General features: G+C 41.2%; 1 protein-coding gene across 4 annotated transcripts in view; it reads left to right on the top strand.

The window, feature by feature from the left end:
- The window catches only part of LOC140186350 (astrotactin-2-like), a 1,795,681-nt gene that overhangs the window by 1,054,946 nt on the left and 718,041 nt on the right, over positions 1-22,694 (top strand). For all 4 annotated transcript variants that reach the window (XM_072240512.1, XM_072240511.1, XM_072240510.1 and 1 more), the window contains 2 exons: positions 26-192; positions 6,935-7,123. In XM_072240512.1, the coding sequence (XP_072096613.1) occupies positions 26-192; positions 6,935-7,123 (356 nt within the window). The remainder of the gene's footprint in view (positions 1-25; positions 193-6,934; positions 7,124-22,694) is intronic.

Genomic DNA, 22,694 nt, shown 5'->3' with positions numbered 1-22,694 from the left:
CTGAGATTATTTCTCTTGTTTTCAGTGTCCTGTGGGCTTGAGACCGATGAGGGACGGTTCCGGTTGCTTTGACCACAGCAAAGGAATTGACTGCTCAGATGGGTTTAATGGAGGCTGTGAACAACTTTGCTTACAACAGACGGTGCCGTTGACTGAAGACCCCTCCTCCACCAATATTCTTATGTTCTGTGGGTGAGTGAAGCTTTTAAAGTTTCTCTGCAACTATGCTGTTACTTTCCAGAGACATTGGGAGATTTATGAACCCTTAACAAAGTATGCAAAATCCAAAAGCCTCTTTAAAGTACATACTGCTTTCACATATTATATTCCCCATTTTCTCCTATGTTCTTGTTATTACATTGAACAAATCGATGGCATGATCAGTTTGAACAGTATACATAATAAAAAAACTTTTCGTTATATCTAAGTACATGTGACAATAATAAGCCAATACCAGTTTATCATTTCCTGAAGTGAAGAAGTCTGAAAGAAGAAAGATGCCACATGCGCATTAAATAACACAGTGAAATGTTTCCTTTTGTGTCAAATCAAATCAGCAAGGATTGTGCTGGGCATCTTGCAAATGTCGCCACACTTCTGGTGCCATCATAGCATGCCCACAACTCACTGTCTTTGGAACGTGGGAGGAAAGTAGTGCAGCCAGAAGAAACCATCCCGGCTCCGGGAAGAAGGTACACCAGCAGCAAGAAATGAACCCTGATCTTATAGCTAGTGCTGTAGTATTGTTACACTAGCCGCTATCCCTCTGTGTCAAACCAACAAAGCAAAGCTGTCTATTCTTTTCAAAATGCCCTGCAGATCTTCAGACCAAATGGTTATCAAAGGAACCAGAAATCAAATTTCAAAGATCAAAGTAAATTTACTTTCAAAGTACATATATTTGTCAGCATATACAATCCTGAGCTTCATTTTCTTGCAGGTATTCTCAACAAATCCATAATAGTATTATTGGAAAGACCATATCCAACAGGGCAACCAGTGTGCATTAGATAACAAAGTGTGCAAATACAAAAGAAAAAGAAAGAAAGAATAATAAATAAATAAGCAATAACTATCAAGAACATGAGATGAAGGGTCCTTGAAAGTATGTCCATAGTTTGTGGGAATAGTTCAGTGATGGGCAAGTGAAGTTGAATAAGTTATCCCTTTGGTTCAAGAGCCTTATGGTTGAGGGGTAATAACTGTTCCTGAACCTGCTGGTGTGAGACCTGAGGCTCCTGTACCTTCTTCCTGTTGGCAGCAGTGAGAAGAGGGCATGTCCAGGGTGGTGGGGATCCCTGATAATGGATGCAAGCTTTCTTGCAACAACATTTCATGTAGATGTGCTCAATGGTTGGGAGGGCTCTACCCATGATGTACTAGGCCGTATCCACTACTTTTTGTCCAATTTTCCATTCAAAGGCATTGGTGTTTCCATACTGGGCTATGATGCAGCCAGTGAATATACTTTCCACTATACATCTCAGGTGTTTGTCAAAGTTCTAGATGTCATGCTGAATCTTCACAAACTCCTAAGGAAGTAGAGGCGCTCCTCCAAAATATTAAGGAATTAGAAGTTGTTGACCCTCTCCATCTCTGATCCTCCAATGAGGACTGGCTCATGGACCTCAGGTTTCCCCCTCCTGTAGTCAATAATCTACTCCTGGTCTTGCTGACACTGAGTAGAAGGTTGCTCTGGCACCACTCAGCCAGGTTTTCAATCTCCCTCCTATATGCAGATTCGTCACCACCTTTGACTTAGTGCGCGGCAGTAGTGTCGTCAGCAAACTTGAATATGGCATTGGAGCTGTGCTTAGCCACACAGTCATAAGTGTAAAGTGAGTAGAGCAGGGGACGAAGAACACAGCCTTGTGGTGTACCTGTGCTGAAGGGGATGTGGAGGCAATGCTACTGTCAGTCCAAACCGACTGGGATCTGCAAATGAGAGAACGAGGATCTAATTGCGCGGGGGTGGGGGAATGTTGAGGACAAGGTCTTGAAGCTTATTGATTAGTCTTGAGGGAATGATGGCATTGACTGCTAAGCTTCGGATGATAAAGAGCATCCTGATGTATGCATCTTTGCTGCCCAGATGTTCCAGGATTGAATGATTCACTGGCCCACCAGAATTGTTGTACGAAGTGCACCCATTACTTATTATCACGTCGTGTAAGCAAACCAAGACTGTCCAGATGAGGGGTCTCGACCTGAAATATTGACTGCGCATTTCTCTCTATAGATGCTGCCTGACTTGCTGAGCTCCCCCAATATTTGTGTGCTGCCCTAAATTCCAGCATCTGCAACCCGTTATGTCTCCAAGACAAATTCCTTCCAATTTATCTTCAGCTGGTTGCTCTGCAGAAGCTCTTGATTTATTTACCCTTGCTGTGCCAGTACTGATATGGATCAGAACACTGCCAAAGTAACTTCACCCCAGCCAGAAGAGGAAATACAGACACTCTCAAGATTTTATCCACTCAACACCCTGTTTGTGAGCTGATTATGTGGTTTCCATAGCACAGAATTCTCATAGCATGTGATATAATTAAATCAGATGTCTTACCATCTTGCAGAAAGAAGGAGATTTTTTCTTCCTGTAGTTTTTTACTGCTACTCCAGCTACAGTGGGGATGTGATTGTCACTCACAAGGCCAGCATTTACAATCCACTGCTAATTGCCCTTCACAGGGCTGTGGTGGGGTCCCATCTTGAGCCACTAATTTCCTTTTGGGGGAGGGTATTCCAAAGAGTTATTACATGAGGACTTGAAAATTCATGACCCAGTCACAATGAAGGAACGTCAATATATTTCCCATTCAGGAAGGTGTAAATTTAGAAGAAGCAGTTACATCAGTGCATCTTGTAGATGATACTTACAACCACCATGCTCTGTGGTGCTGCGTATATAGAATGGGATGCTAATCAAGCAGAATTCTGACTGGCATTTTGTGCTGTGGGAGCTATACTCTCCAAACTAAATGGAGAGTATGTTATCATACTCCTGATCCTGAGCTGCAGTTATGAAGTATTTAGGAATTGAGCATTGTGTCACACATTGAAAAAAAAACAAATCTCATTTCTAGTTTCTTCCCATTCCATGGATGCCTTTGGATGCCTGTCGTTTATTTTATGTGTATGTCTCAGGAAAAGGTTAGGTTTTCTTTAGACTGTACGGCAATCCAGGCATGGTCACTTAAACCATCCAATTCTCTTGTCTCCTTAAAACCTAAAGATCAGTAGTTTATTTCAATTCCTGAATGTTCTCTGGTCACTTAAGGCAAAACTGTTGCTAACTGGTTTAACTGGTTGCTTTGTGAATCTGATATGGGTCCTCTCTCCTGAAGTTACTTTGCAGCACCACAGTGTATCAGTGCTGCCATCTTGCAGCTTCTAGGGCCAGGTTCAATCCTAATATGAGGATCTGTCTCAGTGGAGTTTGCACATTCTCTGTCCACTGCATGGACTTCCTGTAGATGCTCCAGCTCTTCCCTGCTTCCCAAAGAAGTGATTGAGGGAAATGGCAACTCAAAATGCTCAAAGCGTGTGATAAAGTATGAGGAGAATTGTTGGGAATGGAGGGATAAAAAATGGGTCCTTGATAATAATCATGCGTTTGGTGACAGAAGAGTCCGTTTTCAAGTTGTATGCCTTCCTGTAAAACCAGTTGGTGGTGTGGGGTGGTGGAGGAGTTGTCGGTTATTCCATGAGACCATAAGACATAAGAGCAGAATTAGGCCATCTGCTCCACCATTCCATCATGATTGACTTATTATCCCTCTCAACCCCATTTCTTGTTTTTGCCGTTGACACGCTTACTAATCAAGAATTTATCAACCTCTACTTTGAATATACCCAATGACTTGGCCTCTACAGCCATTTGTGGCAATGAATTCTACAGATTCACCACCCTGGAGTTAAAGAAATTCCTCCTCATCCCTATTCTAAAGGACTATCCCTCTTACCCTCTATTCTGAGGCTGTGCCCTCTAGATCTAGACTCACCCACTTTTGGAAACATCCTCTCCATGTACACTTTATCTAGGCCTTTCAATATTTGATAGATTTCTATGAGATCCTGCCCATATCCAACCTTTCTGATTTGGCACAGCACTTAAATTGGTCAAACATCAGCTTGTTCCTCTCTCTACTGCCTCGGCTCGCTTTTCCTCACTTCTACCACTTCTAATTGCCTTCAAGTCCACTCCAGCAATGGTGGAGCACTGGCTTATTCCCCGCTTTCGGGCCTGGCCTCACCAACTTGATTCGGCCCGTGCGTGCCACACCACAACTGTCCTGCACCTTCGAGACTTCAGTTCGTACAGGCGGTTCAAAAGCTCAGCTCTGAAAGAGAAGTTACAGACTATTGATTGAAGTGACCATTTTCAAGAAAAAGCATGATTAATAAAGTTGTTCGTAGTTTTGCTTGCTGCCAGCAAGTTGTCGCTGTGTTTTACTGGTGCCATCTTAAAGATGGAAGTTTCTAGGTCTTTCTGACCTCTTAGTAATAAAGGCTCTTTGATAACTTTCATGAATTAAGGACATATTTACTCACAGATGCAGATGTTCAGCTCGATTCTTTTCTCACTATTAGTGCAGGCTTTTGGGTTACAGGTTCAAGTTCATAACCAATATGCTACTGTACCTATATGAGATGCTTTCCTCGAGAGAGAGCACTGTATATTTATTAATATTTTGAAGTAACAACAACTACTTCTGTTGCCAAGTGATTGACACTGAAACTTGAGCTAACGTAATAGTGCTTTTTATGAGGTAAATTGATTAATGACAAAATACATGAAAACAATGTCCAACTTCCCTTCATTACACCATGGAGATACCAGACATATTTGCATATAGAAATTGTAAGTGGACATATATCAGAACTTTTCAGCAGTTTCAATATAGATTGCTCTTTACGGATTTCAAAAGATCTGATAACTGAAATTTATACTGTCAACAAAAGCAATTAATCTGCATTTGAAATACCGCCAACTAAACATGGTTGAGAGATTTTTTTACTGTCAGTTTGATAGTTTTTGTATTTTATCACGATGTGCATACCATGTTAATGAAGATTTACAGTGTCAGGGCACGTTAAAGTAATCTTAATCAAGAGTTCTGTGTGAGAGAAAGCTTAAATTCTAGGGGATTCATTGGAATAAAAAGAAGATACAAGAAAAACAATGTTTGCTTAACAGTGCATAATCAAAGCTTTCAATAAGTTGGACTGTTTATAACATTGTGATATTAACAAAATATTGAGATTATTATTCTCAAATATCTTCAAAGGAAAATACACTTCTACTTGTCTTATTAGTAACAGTACCTTGTTAACTTATGTTTACATTTATATGAAAACACACTCAAAGGAAACTGGTGTGAGATAGAATTCATTCAATGTAACAGGTAATTTTATGATTTTCTTGCTGACTTTTTATCAAATGATTAAGATTCTAGATATTTTCTGTTGTTGCTTAGATCCCTGTAAATACATTTCAATATTCAGTAAAAATTTGGGGCGATAGATAATGGTTAATCTCCTCCCCTGCTCAGAATCAGAATGTCTTGCCATCAGCCTTTGATCTTGCACAATTGGACTAACATTCTAAATCAGTTAGGACCCTAGATCTGTGACCTCCTCAGTGTTAGGTATGATAACATTAACTGCACATCCCAGTCACTGTGCGCTGTTACCTCCTCAGGAGTATGGAGGTGGATATCAGCTGAATAGGGATTTACTGCACCTCCACCCGACATTGAATAATTTGCTGCATCATAGTGAAGGTTTACATGTGAATAATGGCCACATCTGAGAAGTGCTGAAGATGACAGCTTTAAACCAACTGGTAACAATTTTTTTTAGAGTGAGTCAGGATGTGCAAGCATTCCAAACCAGAGTTAAAAGAAGCTTGGATGTGGAAACCAAACCCTGCCTCGGATCGTACTCTCCCTCTCTTTCACTCATTGGTGGGGCAGAGTATGTTGCCCGTCCTCGAGTCGGAGAATTTGAGGGGAAAAATCGATGCAGCAGACTTTAACTCCGTAAATCAGCGAGTTGTTCATTTTTGTTGGTTTTACCTCTCACTCCGAAAGGGTGACACCTCTCTGTCCCTTTATTAGGAAGAGAGAGAGAGCCTATGGTATGTTGAATTGTTGGACAAACAATTAGTCTTTGTTGTACTGCAGATCATGGTCTTTCTTGGGGACTTTGCTGTTGCTTGCTTGGTGGGTAAAGGGTGTTGATGCTTTTTTTTTAGCTGAAGTAAGTGGGGGGGAGGGTCATTGCCTTGCTGCTGCTTGTGCATGGGAGGGGGGAGTAGAGGAGGCTATCGGGTTCTAATGTTTTTACTGTCACTCATTCTTTGGGGCACTCTTCTGTTTTTGTGGATGTCTGCAAAGAACAAAACTTTTAGGCTGTATATTGTATACATTCTCTGAAATTAAATAGAACTATTGAACTATTGAACATTAGGAAAATGTTTTTTCTCTTTTCCAGATAGCCAACTATCTGGCAGAGGAGACTGTCAGTCAACAATTATTCCTTCCCATTAAAATCGGAAATATTGCATTTCTTAATAGTTGCTGCACACCTTTTAACTTTAAAACACACATGTTACCGATGGTAATCTCCCAAAATAACCTACATAACTTTGAGAGGTTCATAGAACATAGAACATACAAGTCTACAGCAAATTACAGGCCCTTCGGCCCACAATGTTGTGCCAACCATGTAACCTACTCTAGAAACTGCTTAGAATTTCCCTAGTGCATAGCCCTCTATTTTTCTAAGCTCCTTCTAAGAGTCTCTTAAAGGACCCAATTGTATCCGCCTGTACCACTGTTGCTGGCAGCGAATTCCATGCACCCAATACTCTCTCTGTTCCTTCTGTCCTGAGGGTAGTAAATGATTGATGAACTTCTTTCTCTGCTGGCAGATGCGTGGAGGAGTACAGATTAGCAGCTGATGGCAAATCTTGTTTGTTGCTGTCGGAATCGTGTGACGGTCCAAAGTGCCAGAAAACTGATGCCAAACTCAATGACACACTCTTTGTGGAGATGCTGCATGGCTACAACAACAAGTCACAGCAGGTTAATCAGGGTCAGGTGTTCCAGATGACCTTTCGGTGAGTAAAGACTTTGAAATTTAGGCTTGTGTGTGTTTAGTAATTGCCACGTTGTTTTTTTCATTACAATATATTTGCATAATAGCATCAACTTTAAGTGGGGGTCGGAAATTCAATCCTGATGTCTTGGAAATGGCCGACTTGAGACCCAGTAATAGACCTATTGACAGAGTCATTTTTGGAGATATTTCAACTGCCTCATTATTTGACAAGACTGAACAGTTTTTCTGATGATAGAAAGTCTCCCAGGCTTAGGTGTTAATTCTGATAAAAATAACAAGAGGATATCAGTTTTAGATTTGTTGAATCTAGACTAGAGTGGGAGATGAACAGCAACATCCAGGACCAATACATCAGTTTGTTACTTCTTTCTGGCGATCCCTGAAAAAATTGGCTAATTTTGTCTGATATATCCAAGAGTTCAAGTTCCATGGCTCTCTGGGCAAATAATGTGATTAGGAAAAAGAAATACTTACAGGAGAGCAGTGACCTTTTCCTTTCAGCTGCTACAATATAATAATGGCAAATGCTTTGTGCAGCAGCATAGAAAGTGAGAGCAGGGCAATTTATTGGCCTGGGTGCCTTTGGAACTAACTTTAATCTCACTTTCACTCAACCTTACCATCAGTTGAATTTGTTACAAGTAATCTTTCCATCAGATGATCCATTGGCGATGTGGTTAATTCTTCCATTTCTTGGGATGTTGAAGCAAGTTATCACAACTTCCTGTTTCTTTGGTTAACGTTAGCTCCCTTGATAGACGGAGGGCAAAGCCCAACACCACACTGCTCTTGTGTACTCTAGTGACATACCAATAAAATGTATTTGCACTTAGGCACTTGGAAACTATGCATCTCATTTTCTGCATATCTCTCCCTTGCAAAGTGCTACCTCATCCCTCTCTCCAGGAATGGATGGGAGGGTGCATGAACAAAAGCATAACTCTACAAATATCAGCATGTTTTACTCTTGTAATGCTAATCCTGAATGACTGCCATCAATATTAAAAAGAGGCTCATTTTTTCACCTCATTTTCCTGTGTTTCTGATTTTATAGACAATTATATATCTTGCTGTCAAGTTAAGCTTTATTTTCTAAGCTTGAGTCCTTTCCTGTTTGGATCCTCCTGCCTCTACCAAGCAGAAAATGCAGTATATCTCTGATTAATAAATAGTAAATGGCTTGCAATAAGACCATAAGACCATGAAAAATAGGAGCAGAATTAGACAATTTGGTCAATCAGGTCTGCTCCATCATTTCATCATGGCTGATCCAATTTTCCTCTCAGCTCCAATCCCATGTATCCTTTTGTGCTCTGACCAGTCAAGAATCTATTAACCTCTAGCCTATAGGCTTGGCCTCCACAGCTGCCTGTGGCAACAACTTCCACAGATTTCACCGATTCACACTCTCTGGCATAAAAACTTGGTGAAAACATAACCATGTCAATCTTTTACACTTTATCTTCACATCAGGGAGAAAGCTTCTTGTTGAACACTTGGAGAAGTAAACAATCTCAGCCAATAAATTATACCCAAGAAAATTGTGGGGAAGTTAACGGAAGCAGTCATGCAACTTTGGAAATAAGAACATGTGCAAAAAAATTGCATGTAACAAATTATTGATTATTTATTTATAATCAATCATCATACTGGAAACACTGGATAAAAAATTTGATCCTATGGCACCACACCTTGCAATCAATTCCCCAAGTCAATCACCATTCCACTCCCCCAAACCCTCCCCACAAAACAAAATGAAACTGAAGTTGTTAGAGGTTTAATCGATCCACTGACAATACAATAGACTCTACCCTCCACTCTGTCCTGTCCCACCTGGAAAATGGGGTCTCATATGTTTGACTGCTGTTTATACAGTTCAGCTTTTACTCCATCATATTTCAGAAACTGGTGGGGAAACTGGCCTCGCTGGGCCTCAAAATCTCCCTCTGGAACTTGATCCTGCATTTCTTAACGGAAAGGCCACAGTGAGTCTTTGTGGGCAGCAAAGTCTCGAATCCCATTACACTGAGCACTGGTGCCTCCCAGGGCTGTTTGCTCAACCTGTTACTGTTCACACTGCTGACGCATGACTGTGTTGCAGGATTCAGTTCAAATCGTGTCATCAAGTTTGCAGATGACACAACAGTAGTTGGCCTCATTAACAATGATGAGTCAGAGTACAGAGAGGAAGTGGAACGGCTGGTTGATTGGTGTGAGAAGAACAACCTCAATCCAAACATGGAGAAGACCAAGGATATTATTGTAGACTTCAGGAAGGTGTAGATGAAAGATCCTCCTCTGCAAATACAAAAACTCTTTCCACCAGTTTGAGCCTTTTGCATGCAGTCAGACCTAATATTCACTGTTCCCTCTTATCTACAACCTATAAGCGTGTCTCTAGGTGCTGCCTCTTGTGCGTGAAGGTCACTTTTACTAGAACTTTCTCTCCAGTATAGCTTGTCATTTTTAACTTCATTGGGTAAACCTTGCTCTTTCCTTGGAGATTCCTGTAATCATCTGTAGACAACAGATCCACATGGGCTCAAGCCTGAATAGAATTAGTGTCTCATTCACAGTCACTGGAATGATCCATTCTGGTTTACCAGCACCAGCAGTCGGTAGATAATCTATAAAGACTTCCTCCATTTCCTCAGCAACCGTGTGCACCTTTCTCTAGGTAGCCCCAGCTTTACAGCAACTTGCAAAATGATTCTGCTTTCCCACAAACTTGATATGTCTTTGGCATGTGCATAGCTCCACATTTGCTGCTTTTGCTGTTTGAGCCTACCTCTTTGGTTTGCAGTTGTTTTATAAAACGCTTCGTGCTCTACCAATCTGTTTTCACAGCATGCCCTGTTATTCCGCCCTGTGCAGCTCTTTAGCTTGTGCTCTTGTAGTCTCCACTGCCCTACATATATCCACAGCCTTTTTTAGTGTCAAATATTTTCCCAGAGCAGGCTTTCTCTAAGTCCATTATCTGTGATTCTACACACTATTCTGTTTCTCAAATCTCCAAACTCACAGGATTTATTCAGTGTGAGAAGATCAACTAAGTATTGGTGAAAGCTAACACCTTGTTTCTGCTCACGGGGAAAGAACTTGTATCTCAAAAATGTGACGTTTTCGCTTGGGACAAAATACTCCTCAAATTTTGTCATCAGATGTCCTATTTAAAGTCTATCTCATCAATTTGAAAGCTGTTGTAGATGTCCAAAGCATCTTTGCCAATTACGTGTAGAAGGATAGACGCTTTCAATCTTTACTCCACCCCGCCAGTTCTACTCACTGCTAGTTATATATTGAATCACTGTTTGAAGTGCTTCCAATTATTAGCTAGATTTCCGGTAAATTGCATAGCTGCTGGAGGTCTTAAGTTATCCAATTGAGGGGATTTTTCAGCTCTCACCTCTATTTCTCAGCGCACTTCAAGACAATGTGCTCTCTTGCCAGCAGCTTCTCTCCTTCAGAACCAACTTAGTCGCTTGCGGTATTCAGTTACGCTTCGTATTTAAACCTCGTACCGCCTTCTGACACCATGTTACGTTTGTTCTTTAACAAAGACAAACTTTGCATGGGTTTTCAAAGCGCTAGAATTATTTTACTTACAGATTTACAGAATGGTTCAGCTCAACCAAATTTTACTTGGGACTTTCAAACTGCCAAGAGCACGCGCACGTGCCTGCGCGTATGTATGTGTGTGTGTCTGTGTGTGCGTGAATTGACTTCAACGGAATGGATTTCAGAGACAGGGCATAGATACCAAGGCCAACATATGGCCCATATATGTTTCTCTGAGGGTCATCACTTTGTCATGGTGGAGAGGCTCGTGAGTTCCTGAGATCCCAAGAGCGATCTTTGGAGTTTAGCCAACTGGCGCCCAGCTCCTGATAGGGTCACCTATGGCAGTGAAGTCAAGTGGGATGTTCCAGACAAAGAGCGATCCAACCAAGACCTCAGTGGTGGAGCTGGTGGAAGATAGTGATGCATCACAAAGGCAGTGAAGACGGAGGAAGGCTTTAGCAGTTAAGGGTCTCATCTTTCATTCCATATACTGGACCCTGAACCTGATCTGTCCATGTGATGGCTACCCGTACATTAGTCTTCCCATGTTGAGCAAAGTCATGCATAAGTGTTCTCCATTAATGGAAGATCCACACTAACATCCAGATTGAGTCCTGTAGCTATCAGTAGGTGGCAAAGGGCACAGAATTGCAAGGTTTGGACATCAGAATATGTGGATCCTGGATCAGCCTTTTCAGCCACCTGAAGACCAACTAGTAGGTAATTCCTTGGGAGAACTTCATACCCAACTTGAGTGATAGCATTACTACTACTACTATTACTACCACTAATTATATTTTTGTCCAGTGAACTTCTCAAGGCAATTGCTTCAATCCAGCAGAGTTGTTGATTGAGCAGCTGAAAATTCAGCTTTAGTTTGGCATCATGAGAGTGCACTGTGGCTGATCTCTTGTGTTTACACCAAAGAATAATGAACTGTCAGCTATTAAGCTATCCCCAGGGAGAATTTGTGGGGAAATTAATGGAGGTGCTGATGTAACTACAAAGTAGCAGTACGTGCAAAGAATGTATCTGGCAAATTATTAGTCACATATATGAAATCATTTGCAGTCACAATTGAGGTGCTTTGTTTATTGTTGTTTTAAGCAGGGAGTCAGATAATGTTAAGATATCACTTCATGAATATAAATCTACTTCAGCAAGATAAATGGGCCTGTGCTTCTGAAGTTATTGGATTAGACAGTGCAATTCTAAGTAAGTGATTATCGAGTGTGCTTGTTGCTCTGTGCAGTTTTGTTTGAAATACCCATCTTTGATTGTAGCATTTGCTTGTGGAGAGAAGAAAATGATTTGCATCCTTCTAAAACACCAGCATTCAAAGGCACTATCAGCACACAGATAGTAGGAAGTGAATTTAGTAATTTTGGTTTAATTTATTTTGCATGTTCTTTCCATTCAGATGTTTTGTATTACCTTTTGTTCTTTGGGACAGTGTATCTCATTGAAAAGTGTATGCCATTGTGTGAGATGCAGATGTCTCACGAGATTCCTGACAATCTGGATGAGCACTTGAATTACTAAAGTGTGAAAGGCTGTGATGGCAAATGGAATTATTACAGATGAGTAATAATTCACAGTTGGAGTGGACATGGCGCACCAAGGGTCTGATTCTCTGCCATGGGATTCCATTATCCCCGTAGACAAGGAATTTCATTGTATCCTGAAATGTGTGACAAAAGCTCGGCCATGGACAGTCCCAAGCCCAGCAGCAAAGGAGGAGGGTTGAACATGGGGCAAGTAACCCCATCCCTTTAAAACCCAGAGTTATAGAATGGGCTTAAAAAGAAGAAGAAAGGTGACAATAATCTAGTCTAACCACAATTATACAGGGCTTTGGTGAGACCACACCTGGAATATTATGTTGTGAATTTTTTTGTTTTGCAGCAGCAGTACATCACAATATATAATTTTAAAAACTTGCAAATTTCAATAAGATACATATATAAAAGGAAACAATTAAGTAGTGCAAAAAGAGAGTGAAAAAATAATGAAGTATCATACATGGGTTTGCTGTCCATTTAAAAATCTGATGGCGGACAAGGAAGTGAATGCGGAGAAAAAAAAGAGTAAAATGTGATTTAAAGCTGAATAACTTTATATTAAAGCTGCTTATTAAACAATTTAAGTGCTTAATGGATTAGAAGTGTACCCATTGATCACATAATTTCAGTAAATTTAATACAGATGATTGTGCAGAAGTAGGCCCAGATTTTGAAGATGGTATATTGATATTTAGCAATTTAGGGCATCACAGCAGTTCTGTGGGGATAGCCATGTGGTATCTGGTATCTAAAAGAATAATTAAAAATCTACAAGGTTTAGTATGATACATTGCAGCTAGTCTCTGATCTATTTGAGGGGTATAAAGGTTAAGCTGTGCGCTTTCATGACACAGTTTTAGAGATAACAGTAAGTATGATGAGCAGGAGATCACAGAGTGGATTGGAGACAGTTCCTTGTGGACTCTCTGTGCCATGTTGAAAAAGTGACTAGGCCCTGTCGGGACTTTTCTGCTGTGCGAGAGATTGCTTGGCTTATTGGTAAATTAGCAAGGGCCAGAACAAAGAAGTGAGACGTAAGCGGAGTGGTCATTATGGGAGCAGCTGTCGTTGGAGTGGGCTAGGGTTAGTGTGGTCAAGCTTTGGTTTACAGGCTTAATGGCAGTTAAGGCAGTGGAAAACTCCTCATGTAAGATGTGGAATAGCAAGTAACCTAACAGTGCTCCTGATGAACTGGAGCTGGAGGTGGAGGTGCTCTGGATCAACTGGAAGGCTGAAAACCTTATAGGTGAGTCTTGTGCTGAGGTGGTCACACCCAGAGTGCAAGCTTCTGATAGTAGATAGATGACCACAGCAGAAGCAAGGAAGTAAGCAATTAGTGTAGGGTTCCCCTGTGACCATTCCCCATAGCAACAAGTGTATCCCTTCGGATACTGCTGGGGAAATGGCCTATTAGGCCACAGTAGCAGCAGCCAGGCCAGTGGTGCCATGGTTGGCTCTGAGCCTCATCAGGGAAGGGTTAAGTCAGGCAGAATGATAGTGATAAAAGACTAGATAGTTAGGGGACAGACAGGAGATTTTGTAGCCACAAAAGAGACACCAGGCTGGTAAGTTGCCTCCCAGGATCTAGGGTCAAGTTTGTCTCAGAGCCTTGTCTCTCTGCAAAATTTTCTCAAGAGGGAGGGTGAGCAGCCAAAGTTCATGGTGCACATTGGCACCAATGACATAGACAAAAAGGGAGAAAAGGTCCTGCACAGTGAGTATATACAGTTAGGGAAGAAGCTGAAGACAGGACCTTTAGGGTAGTAATCTCTGAATTATTCCCATGCCATATACTAGACAGGCCAGATAGTACAGATGAATGAATGGCTAAGGAACTAGTGCAGAGGGCAGGGCTTCAGATTTCTGAGTCATTGGGAACACTTTTGTGGAAGATATGGCCTACAAAAATACTGGGTTACACCTAAACTCGAGGGGAGCAGTGTCCTTGTGGACAGGTTTCTCGAGCTGTCGGGAAAGGTTTAAACTAATTTGGCAGGGGGTGGGAACAGGAGTTGAAGATGGGGCATTTGGTATACAAATTGATGCACTGTGTCGTGAGACTGTCAGGAAGGACAGACAGATGATAAAGTAAAATTACAGTTAGTGAGATGAGTTGAAGTACAACATGGGAGTAAAATTAAAAAGGATGATGAATACAGAACTGCAGGTGTTATATTTGAGGGCACACAGTATATGGAATAAGGTACTGTAAATTATCTTAGCACAGTCAGGGATTGGCGGGTATGATGTTATGAACATCACAGAGTCATGGTTTAAAAAAAGCACATCCAAGGACACACATTATATTGAAAGAAAAAGCAGGTGGGCAGAGGGGGTGGCTCTGTTGGTAAAAAATGAAATCAATTCCTGAGAAAGAGATGACATAGGAGCAAAAGATGTAGAATCCTTGTGGATAGAGTTTAGAAACTGAAGGGGGTTAGATACAGGCCTCCAAACAGTAGCCAGGATGTGGGATATAAATTGCAACAGGAAACAGAAAAGCATGTAACAAGGATAATGTTACAATAGTCATGGGGATTTCAATTTGCAGGTAGATTAGGAAATTCACTTTGGTGCTGAATCGCAAGAGTAGAAATTGGAAGAAAGCCTGCAAAATGCCTTTTTAAAACAGATTGTGGTTGAGCTCACCAGGGGTAAGGCAATTCTGAATTGGCTGTTCTGTAATGAACCAGATTTGTTTAGGGAGCTGAAGGTGAAGAAACCTTTAGGAGACAGTGATCATAATATGATAGAATTCACGCTGCAGTTTGAGAGAGAGAAAAGAACACTAGATGTATCGGTATTAATAATGGGAATTACAGAGGCATGAGAGAGGAGCTAGCCAACATTGACTGGAAGGGGCCACTAGCAGATGACTGTAGGACAGCAATGACTGGAGTTTCTGGAGGGATATTCGGAAGGTGCGCAATAGATACAGATCAACTATGAAGAAGGGGTATGTAATATACTAGGGCATGCATTAGTGAGAAATTAGAGGATTGGGAAGCTTCTAAAAACCAACAGAAGGCAACTAAAAAAGACATTAGGAAAGAAACGGTGAAATATGAATGTAAGCTAAACAATAGTATGAAAGAGGATATCAGAATTTTTTTTCAAATATATAAAAGAGTAAAAGAGAGATGAAAGTAGATATCAGATCAGTTATAATTACAATAATGAGAGACAAGGTAATGGCAGATGAGCTTAATAAGTATTTTTCGTCAGTCTTCACTGTGGAAGACACTGGCAGTATACCAGAAATTCGAGAGTGTTAGGAGCGATAGTGAGTATCATTGCTATTACAAAGGAGGAGGTGCTTGGAAAGCTAAAAGTTCTAAAGGTAGATAAGACACCTGGACCAAATAGTCTACACCCCAGTGATCTGAAACAGGTAGCTGAAGAGATTGTGGAGGCATTAGTAATGATCTTTCAAGAAACACTAGATTCTGGAATGGTCCCGGAGGACGGGAAAATGTCAATCCACTCTTTAAGAAGGAAGGGAGACAGATGAAAGGAAGTTATACTCACAACACGCTGGAGGAACTCAGCAGGTCGGGCAGCATCCGTGGAAAAGATCGGTCGACGTTTCGGGCCGGAACCCTTTGTCAGGACTGTAGGGGGAAGGGGCAGAGGCCCTATAAAGAAGGTGGGGGGAGGGTGGGAAGGAGAAGGCTGGTAGGTTCCAGCTGAAAAACTAGTAAAGGGAAAGATAAAGGGGTGGGGGAAGGGAGGCAGGGAGGTGATAGGCAGGAAAGGTGAAGAAAGAATAGGGGAAAACACAATGGGTAATAGAAGGAGGCGGAACCAAGATGGAGGTGGTAGGCAGCTGGGGGAGGGGGGGGGACAGAGTGACATAGGGATAGGGGAAGGGAGGGGGAGGGAATTACCGGAAGTTGGAGAATTACCGGAAGTGGGTTAAAGTTTTCCTCTACTGCCATGATGAGGCTACCCACTTCAACTCTGCATCCCACTCCCATTCAGATATGTCCATACATGGCCTCCTCTACTGCCATGATGAGGCTAAACTCAGGTTGGAGGAGCAACACCTCATATACCGTCTAGGTAATCTCCAGCCCCTTGGTATGAACATAGAATTCTCCAACTTCCGGTAATTCCCTCCCCCTCCCATCCCCTATCCCTATGTCACTCTGTCACTCCCTCCCCCAGCTGCCTACCACCTCCATCTTGGTTCCGCCTCCTTCTACTACCCATTGTGTTTTCCCCTGTTCTTTCTTCACCTTTCCTGCCTATCACCTCCCTGCCTCCCTTCCCCCACTCCTTTATCTTTCTCCTTATTGGTTTTTCACCTGGAACCTATCAGCTTTCTCCTTCCCACCCTCCCCCACCTTCTTTATAGGGCCTCTGCCCCTTTCCCCTACCGTCCTGATGAAGGGTTCCGACCCAAAACATCGACCGATCTTTTCCATGGATGCTGCCCGACCTGCTGAGTTCCTCCAGCGTGTTGTGAGTGTTGCTTTGACCCCAGCATCTGCAGATTATTTTGTGTTTATGAAAGGAAGTTATAGTGGAAATTATAGACTTCAGTGGTTGGAAAGATGTTGGAGTCTATTATAAGGATGAGGTTTTGATGTACTTGGAGATGCATGACAAAATAGGCCAAAGTTGGCATGGTTTCCTAAAGGGGAAATCTTTCCTAATAAATTGGTTTGAATTATTTGAGGAAATAGCAAGCAGGATAGACAAAGGAGTGGACGTTGTTTACTTGGATTTTCAGAAGGCCTTTGACAAGGTGCCATACATGAGATGCTTAAGAGCCCTTGGCAGGAAAGATGCTAGAATGGATAGAAGTTTGGCTGACTGGCAAGAGGCAATGTGTGGGAATAAAACAGGCCTTTTCTGGTTGGTTGGCAGTGATTAGAGATGTCTACAGGGGTTGGTATTGAGACCACTTCTTTTCACATTATGTGTCAATGATTTGATGGCGTAATTGTTGGCTTTGTGGCCAAGTTTGCAGATGATACGAATATAGTTTGAGGAGTAGGTCATGTTGAGGAAGCACAGAGTCTGCAGAAGGACTTACAAAAAGTGGTAGATGGAATATAATGTAAGCAATGTACGATCATGCACTTTGGTAGAAGAAATAAAGGTAGAGACTATCTTCAAAATTAGGATGAAAGTTAAAATGCAAGCAGACTTGTGAGTCATTTTGCAGGTTAACTTGCATGTTGAGTTGGATGTAAGGAAGGCAATTTCATTGTTAGCATTCATTTAAAGATGACCAGAATGTAAGAGCAAGGATGTAATGCTGATGCTTTATAAGTTATTTGTTAGACTGCACTTGAAATGTTGTGAACAGTTTTAGATCCCTTGTCGAAGAAAACATGTACTAGCATTGGAGAGAATCCAGATGAGATTCGTGAGAATGATTCCAAGAATGAAAGGGTTAACATACGAGGAGGGTTTGTTGGCACTGGGCTTGTATTCGAGTTCAGAAGAATGAGGGGACATCTCATTGAAACCGATTGAATATTGAAAGGCCTAGATAAAGTGGATGTGGAGAGTATGTTTCTTGTATTGGATGAGTCTGGGAACAGAGGACACAGCCTCAGAATAGAGTGATGTGCCTTTAGATTAGAGATGAAGAGGTACTTCTTTATCCAGAGGCTGGTGAATCTATGGAATACATTACCAGTGGTGGCTGTGGAAGCCAAATCATTGAGTTTATTTAAAGCAGAGGTTTATACGTTCTTGATTACAAATGATGTCAAATGTTACAGGGAGAAGGCAGGAGAATGGGGTTGCGAGGGATGACAGAGTAGATGTGGATGGTAAGGGTACCGAATGGCCTAAGTCTGCTCCTACACTAGTATGCCTTATGGTCCAAATCTGAGAATCATGATTCAATAATTAGATGAGGTGGCTGAATGAAATTTGCCACTGAGCATCATTTCAAGAGAATCAGAATCAAATTATTATCACTGATTATTTGATGTGAAATTTGTCATTTTGCCAAAACAGTACACTGCAAAGGCATAAAAATGTATAAAAGTGCAAATATAAATACTGCAAAAAAAGGTAGTGTCCATGGGTTCATGGACCATTTAGAAATCCAGTGCAGTAGGGGAGAATCTACTCCTAAATCGTTGAGCATGAGCAGTGATTAATGGATGTCTTTACCATCCACACCTGTAATGGATTATGAAAGAGCTTTCATTAAGCCATTGTAAGTGTGTATTTGCTATTCATTCAACTAATTAAGAACCGAATATACTACAATTTAAGAAAAACACTGTATTGTCTTGAAAAGCTATGCCTGGGAGATTTTCAAAATTGAACATTTGAAATGAATGAAGGAAAAGTAGAGAAACTCAGTGAAGCAAAAACCTATCCATAAAAATTGTCTTGAACTGAGAGCATTAAACATAGCAACACACATCAAAGTTGCTGGTGAATGCAGCAGGCCAGGCAGCATCTCTAGGAAGAGGTGCAGTCGGCGTTTCAGGCCGAGACCCTTCGTCAGGACTAACTGAAGGAAGAGTTAGTAAGCTCTTCCTTCAGTTAGTCCTGACGAAGGGTCTCGGCCTGAAACGTCGACTGCACCTCTTCCTAGAGATGCTCACTGGCCTGCTGCGTTCACCAGCAACTTTGATGTGTGTTGCTTGAATTTCCAGCATCTGCAGAATTCCTGTTGTGAGCATTAAGCATACTTTTTTTTTTACCATATCAGCAAGTTGTACCATGTCCCTGAATTTCATTCAGAAAAGGGCAATGGAATGAATTTCCAAGGAATACTAATATACTTGTATGGTCATATACATGGTTACTTCTACTGACTGGTGATCAGTTTCTTGGCCAATGTGCTTACAATGTAATTGTAGTGATAAGAGGAATGCAATACTACCAGCAATGTTTCAATCATAATCATTAATAAACCAGCGAATACAGAAGTATTGATTAGCATTTAAAGATTAGCTTTATTTGTCAGATGTCCATCAAAACATATGGTGAAATGTATTGATCGTGCCAACAACCAACACAGTCCGAGGATGAGCTGGGGGGCAGATCGTAGGTGTTGCCATGCTTCCGGTGCCAGCATAGCATGCCCCTAACCTGTATGTCTTTGGGATATGAAGGGAAATGGGAGCACACAGAGGCGCCTATGTGGTCATGGGAAGAGCCTACAAAGCGAGAAGAATGTACGTACACCTTATAACAGTGGTGGTTTTGAACCCCAAATGCTGATTGCTGGTGCTGTAAAGCATTGTACTAACCACTGCAGCAGCATGTCAGCCCTAATTAAAACTCTGATAGTCCACTATCAGATTATTCAGAAGTCTCAATGATCCCACATCTGGCTCACCAGGTAATGCTTGCTGTTCTCCCTTCTTACCCGTCGCTGTGAACTGCCCACTATATAGGACATTTACAAAGGCAGGCATGTGAAAAGGGCTTGAAGGATCTTTGGGGACCCAAGTCACCCCAACCACTAACTGTTCCAGCTGCTACCATCCGGAAATGGTAGCGCAGCATAAAAACTAGGACCAACAGGCTTCTTTTGGACATTGGTGATTTGTCAGTCTTGGTTTATATATATTTTTTCATAAACGCTATTGTATTTATTTACGTTCCTGTAAATGCCTGCAAGAAATGAAGCTTAAGATAATGTATGGTAACACATATGTACTTAGATAATAATTTTGAACTTTGACTTTGAAGATGCTGGCTAACTCCAATATGGCTGAACAACTCAGAACTGGTCTCAAATATTTTTGGATGCTTTGCTGTTGCCTGAGATCCTTCTTTACGATGTGAAAGGTGTAACTCAGAATGAAAGTAACACTGCATATGCCCAATTTTCATTCCAATGTTTTATTGGATCATATAACATCAAGATTTTGTGTGCTATGTAATCTCATTTCCAAGTAAAATGGTTTAAATATGTAGAGAAGTAATTCAACACTAATAGGTACCTTCTGATGAAAACAGTAATCTCCAATTCAAACACCTGTTAGTGAAATCGCCCGATGAGCAGAAGAGTGACACCACATTTTGAAATAAAGAAAATGAAAACCTACAATGAAGCTGATTGTTTTTGTGCATTTTGACCTGATAATTTGCCCACTGGGGAAATGCAACCCATCTACATGTTAGAGAAAGCAGCACTTCCAGAGCAATAAATTTAATGTAATCAACACAGCGAAGGCAGTAATAATTGTTCATCTTCCCATTAGCTACGGTTCATTGCTGAAGCCGCTAAAATTACTACCGGCATCTAATAATGTCGCCTCTCAGTCCAATTATCTCGCCTGCTCTTATAGTGATGTGCCACCTTCAAGAGCTTGTGATAATGTAATTCAATAAAAAGATAAAATAAGATGGAAGTATTACATTTCACATTTTAAGCCTGAGCCCAATTATTTTACTTAATGTGATGTGGATGTCACAACCCAGACCATCCCACCAGCCCATCCCAATCTCCTCCCCTCAATTTCCAATTCCAACCATACTCCCATTTCTAGAAAAATCAGGCTGAAGAAATTTATTTCAAGCCTGTTAGATGTGAAGAGTGGTGTGGTGGTGCTGTCAAACTCTTGTTGATCGTCTACACTTTCAGAAAGAATTGGGGAAACTGTAAACAAAGAACGATAAAGCCCAACCTTTCAGGAGAGGAGGCAAAATCTAAAATGCAGCTGATTTTTTATCCTGGCAATTTAGTAATTTTACCATTTTTAGTCCAGGAAAATGAAATTGTAATGTTTCACTGCCTTAAAGAATCTTTTGGAAAAGCTTGCCACTTCATCAGCTGTATAGCTGGCCCTATGTAATTGCCATTGGTCACTCTGACAGTCCATTAATGTGACAATGGGACCCAAAGGTCTGTAGCTAATGAAGCCTCCACTGCAGTGCATTACGTAGGACTGCATGAATCAGTTTGATACTCAGTAGCAGTATCACCCGTAGATTCAGACTTTCATAAAAAAAAACTCAGAATTACTTTTATATATAGCACTTCATTAAAGTTAGCTAAATTTGTTCAGATAGAAACCGAATAGTGCCCCCATTACAAATGCATCGATTTTCACAGTGGTTCTACTAGGAAAAGAGATCGGTTGAATCCCTGGGGAATGAATATTAGTAGCTAAATGCAGCTGTTTACCCTATTCCTCTGGTAATTTTGCCAAACCAATTTTACAAGAAAAAAATTGTGGGAGCTCCATCGAGATTGGACACTATGATTATTTTTAATAGATAGTGTTTTTCTTTACCTAATTTTAATCTTCTTCCCACTTCCCAAGGTATTAAATATTTGCTGAGCATCAATACTTAAAGAATTGCCAGCACACTAAATCATGCTGAATGATGAAAGTTCATTAACTCTCTCCATGCATGCTGGCTGTCCTGCTGAGTATTTCCATCATTTTCAGATTGTAATTTTTTTTTTTTTGCTTTTGAATCTTTGCTATGTTCTCAGTATCAGATTCAGTTTAAGTATCACTGGCATATGTCATGAAATTTGATTTTTTTGTGGCAGCAGTACACTACAATATATAATAACAGAACTATAAATTACAGTAAAAGTATTTATATACAATGCTGTGCAAAAATTTTAGGCACATATATATAGTTTGGGTGCCTAAGACTTTTGCTCAGCACTTTATGTATTGCACTGTACTGCTGCCGCAAAAAAAAAATTGATATATGTGAGTGATGATAAACCTGATTCTGATAGAGGTCTCTATTGTGGACTACGACTGGGAAGGGGGCAGGAAGAGGGGAATCATGGTTGGGAAAAGGGGAAGGGAAAGAGGAGGGAGAGGGAAGCACCAGAGGGACATTCTGTAATGATCAATAAACTACTTGGAATCAAATCACGATGGCAGTGTCTCAGGGCTGCGTGGGTCTGCACCCATGCCAACCCCCTCACCACTTCTGCAACCTCTGGCACTCCTCTGTCACCTGTCTCACACTGCTCCAGCAGTGTTCCACCCTCGCCATTCCCAACATGCTTTGCTCCTGCCAGATTTACGAACTCACTCTCCGCTCCACATTGACAAATACAGTACTGTGCAAAAGTCTTAGGTACCCTAGTATACAGTATATATGTATAGTATATATGTGCCTAAGATTTTTGCACAGTGCCGTACTCTGTGCAATTCACATCTGATTAAGTGGCAAAGGGTAAGAAACTGTCCCTCAAAAGTTGAGTGTGTGTCTTCAGGCTCCTGTGCCTCCTCGTTGATGGTAGCAATGAGAAGAGGGCATGCCCTGGGTGAGAATTACTCTTCAGAAACAGGCTAACCTGCCAAGTGAATGTTATTAATTTGAGGACCTTGACTGTTGGTAACACCCAGAGGTATCAGGTATCAGAAGTTCTCCAGGAACCTGGGCTGGGTTTTGTCACAATCACTCAACCACAGACCTCATATCATGGTTTGGCCATACATGGACAAAGGAACTAAACTCCAGGGGAGAATTGAGTGTGAC

Source organism: Mobula birostris, chromosome 22 (assembly GCF_030028105.1).
Source record: "Mobula birostris isolate sMobBir1 chromosome 22, sMobBir1.hap1, whole genome shotgun sequence".
NCBI classification, from domain to species: Eukaryota; Metazoa; Chordata; class Chondrichthyes; order Myliobatiformes; family Myliobatidae; genus Mobula; species Mobula birostris.
The sequence above is the reverse complement of the archived record's forward strand: the minus strand, read 5'-3'. Positions and strand labels throughout refer to the sequence as shown.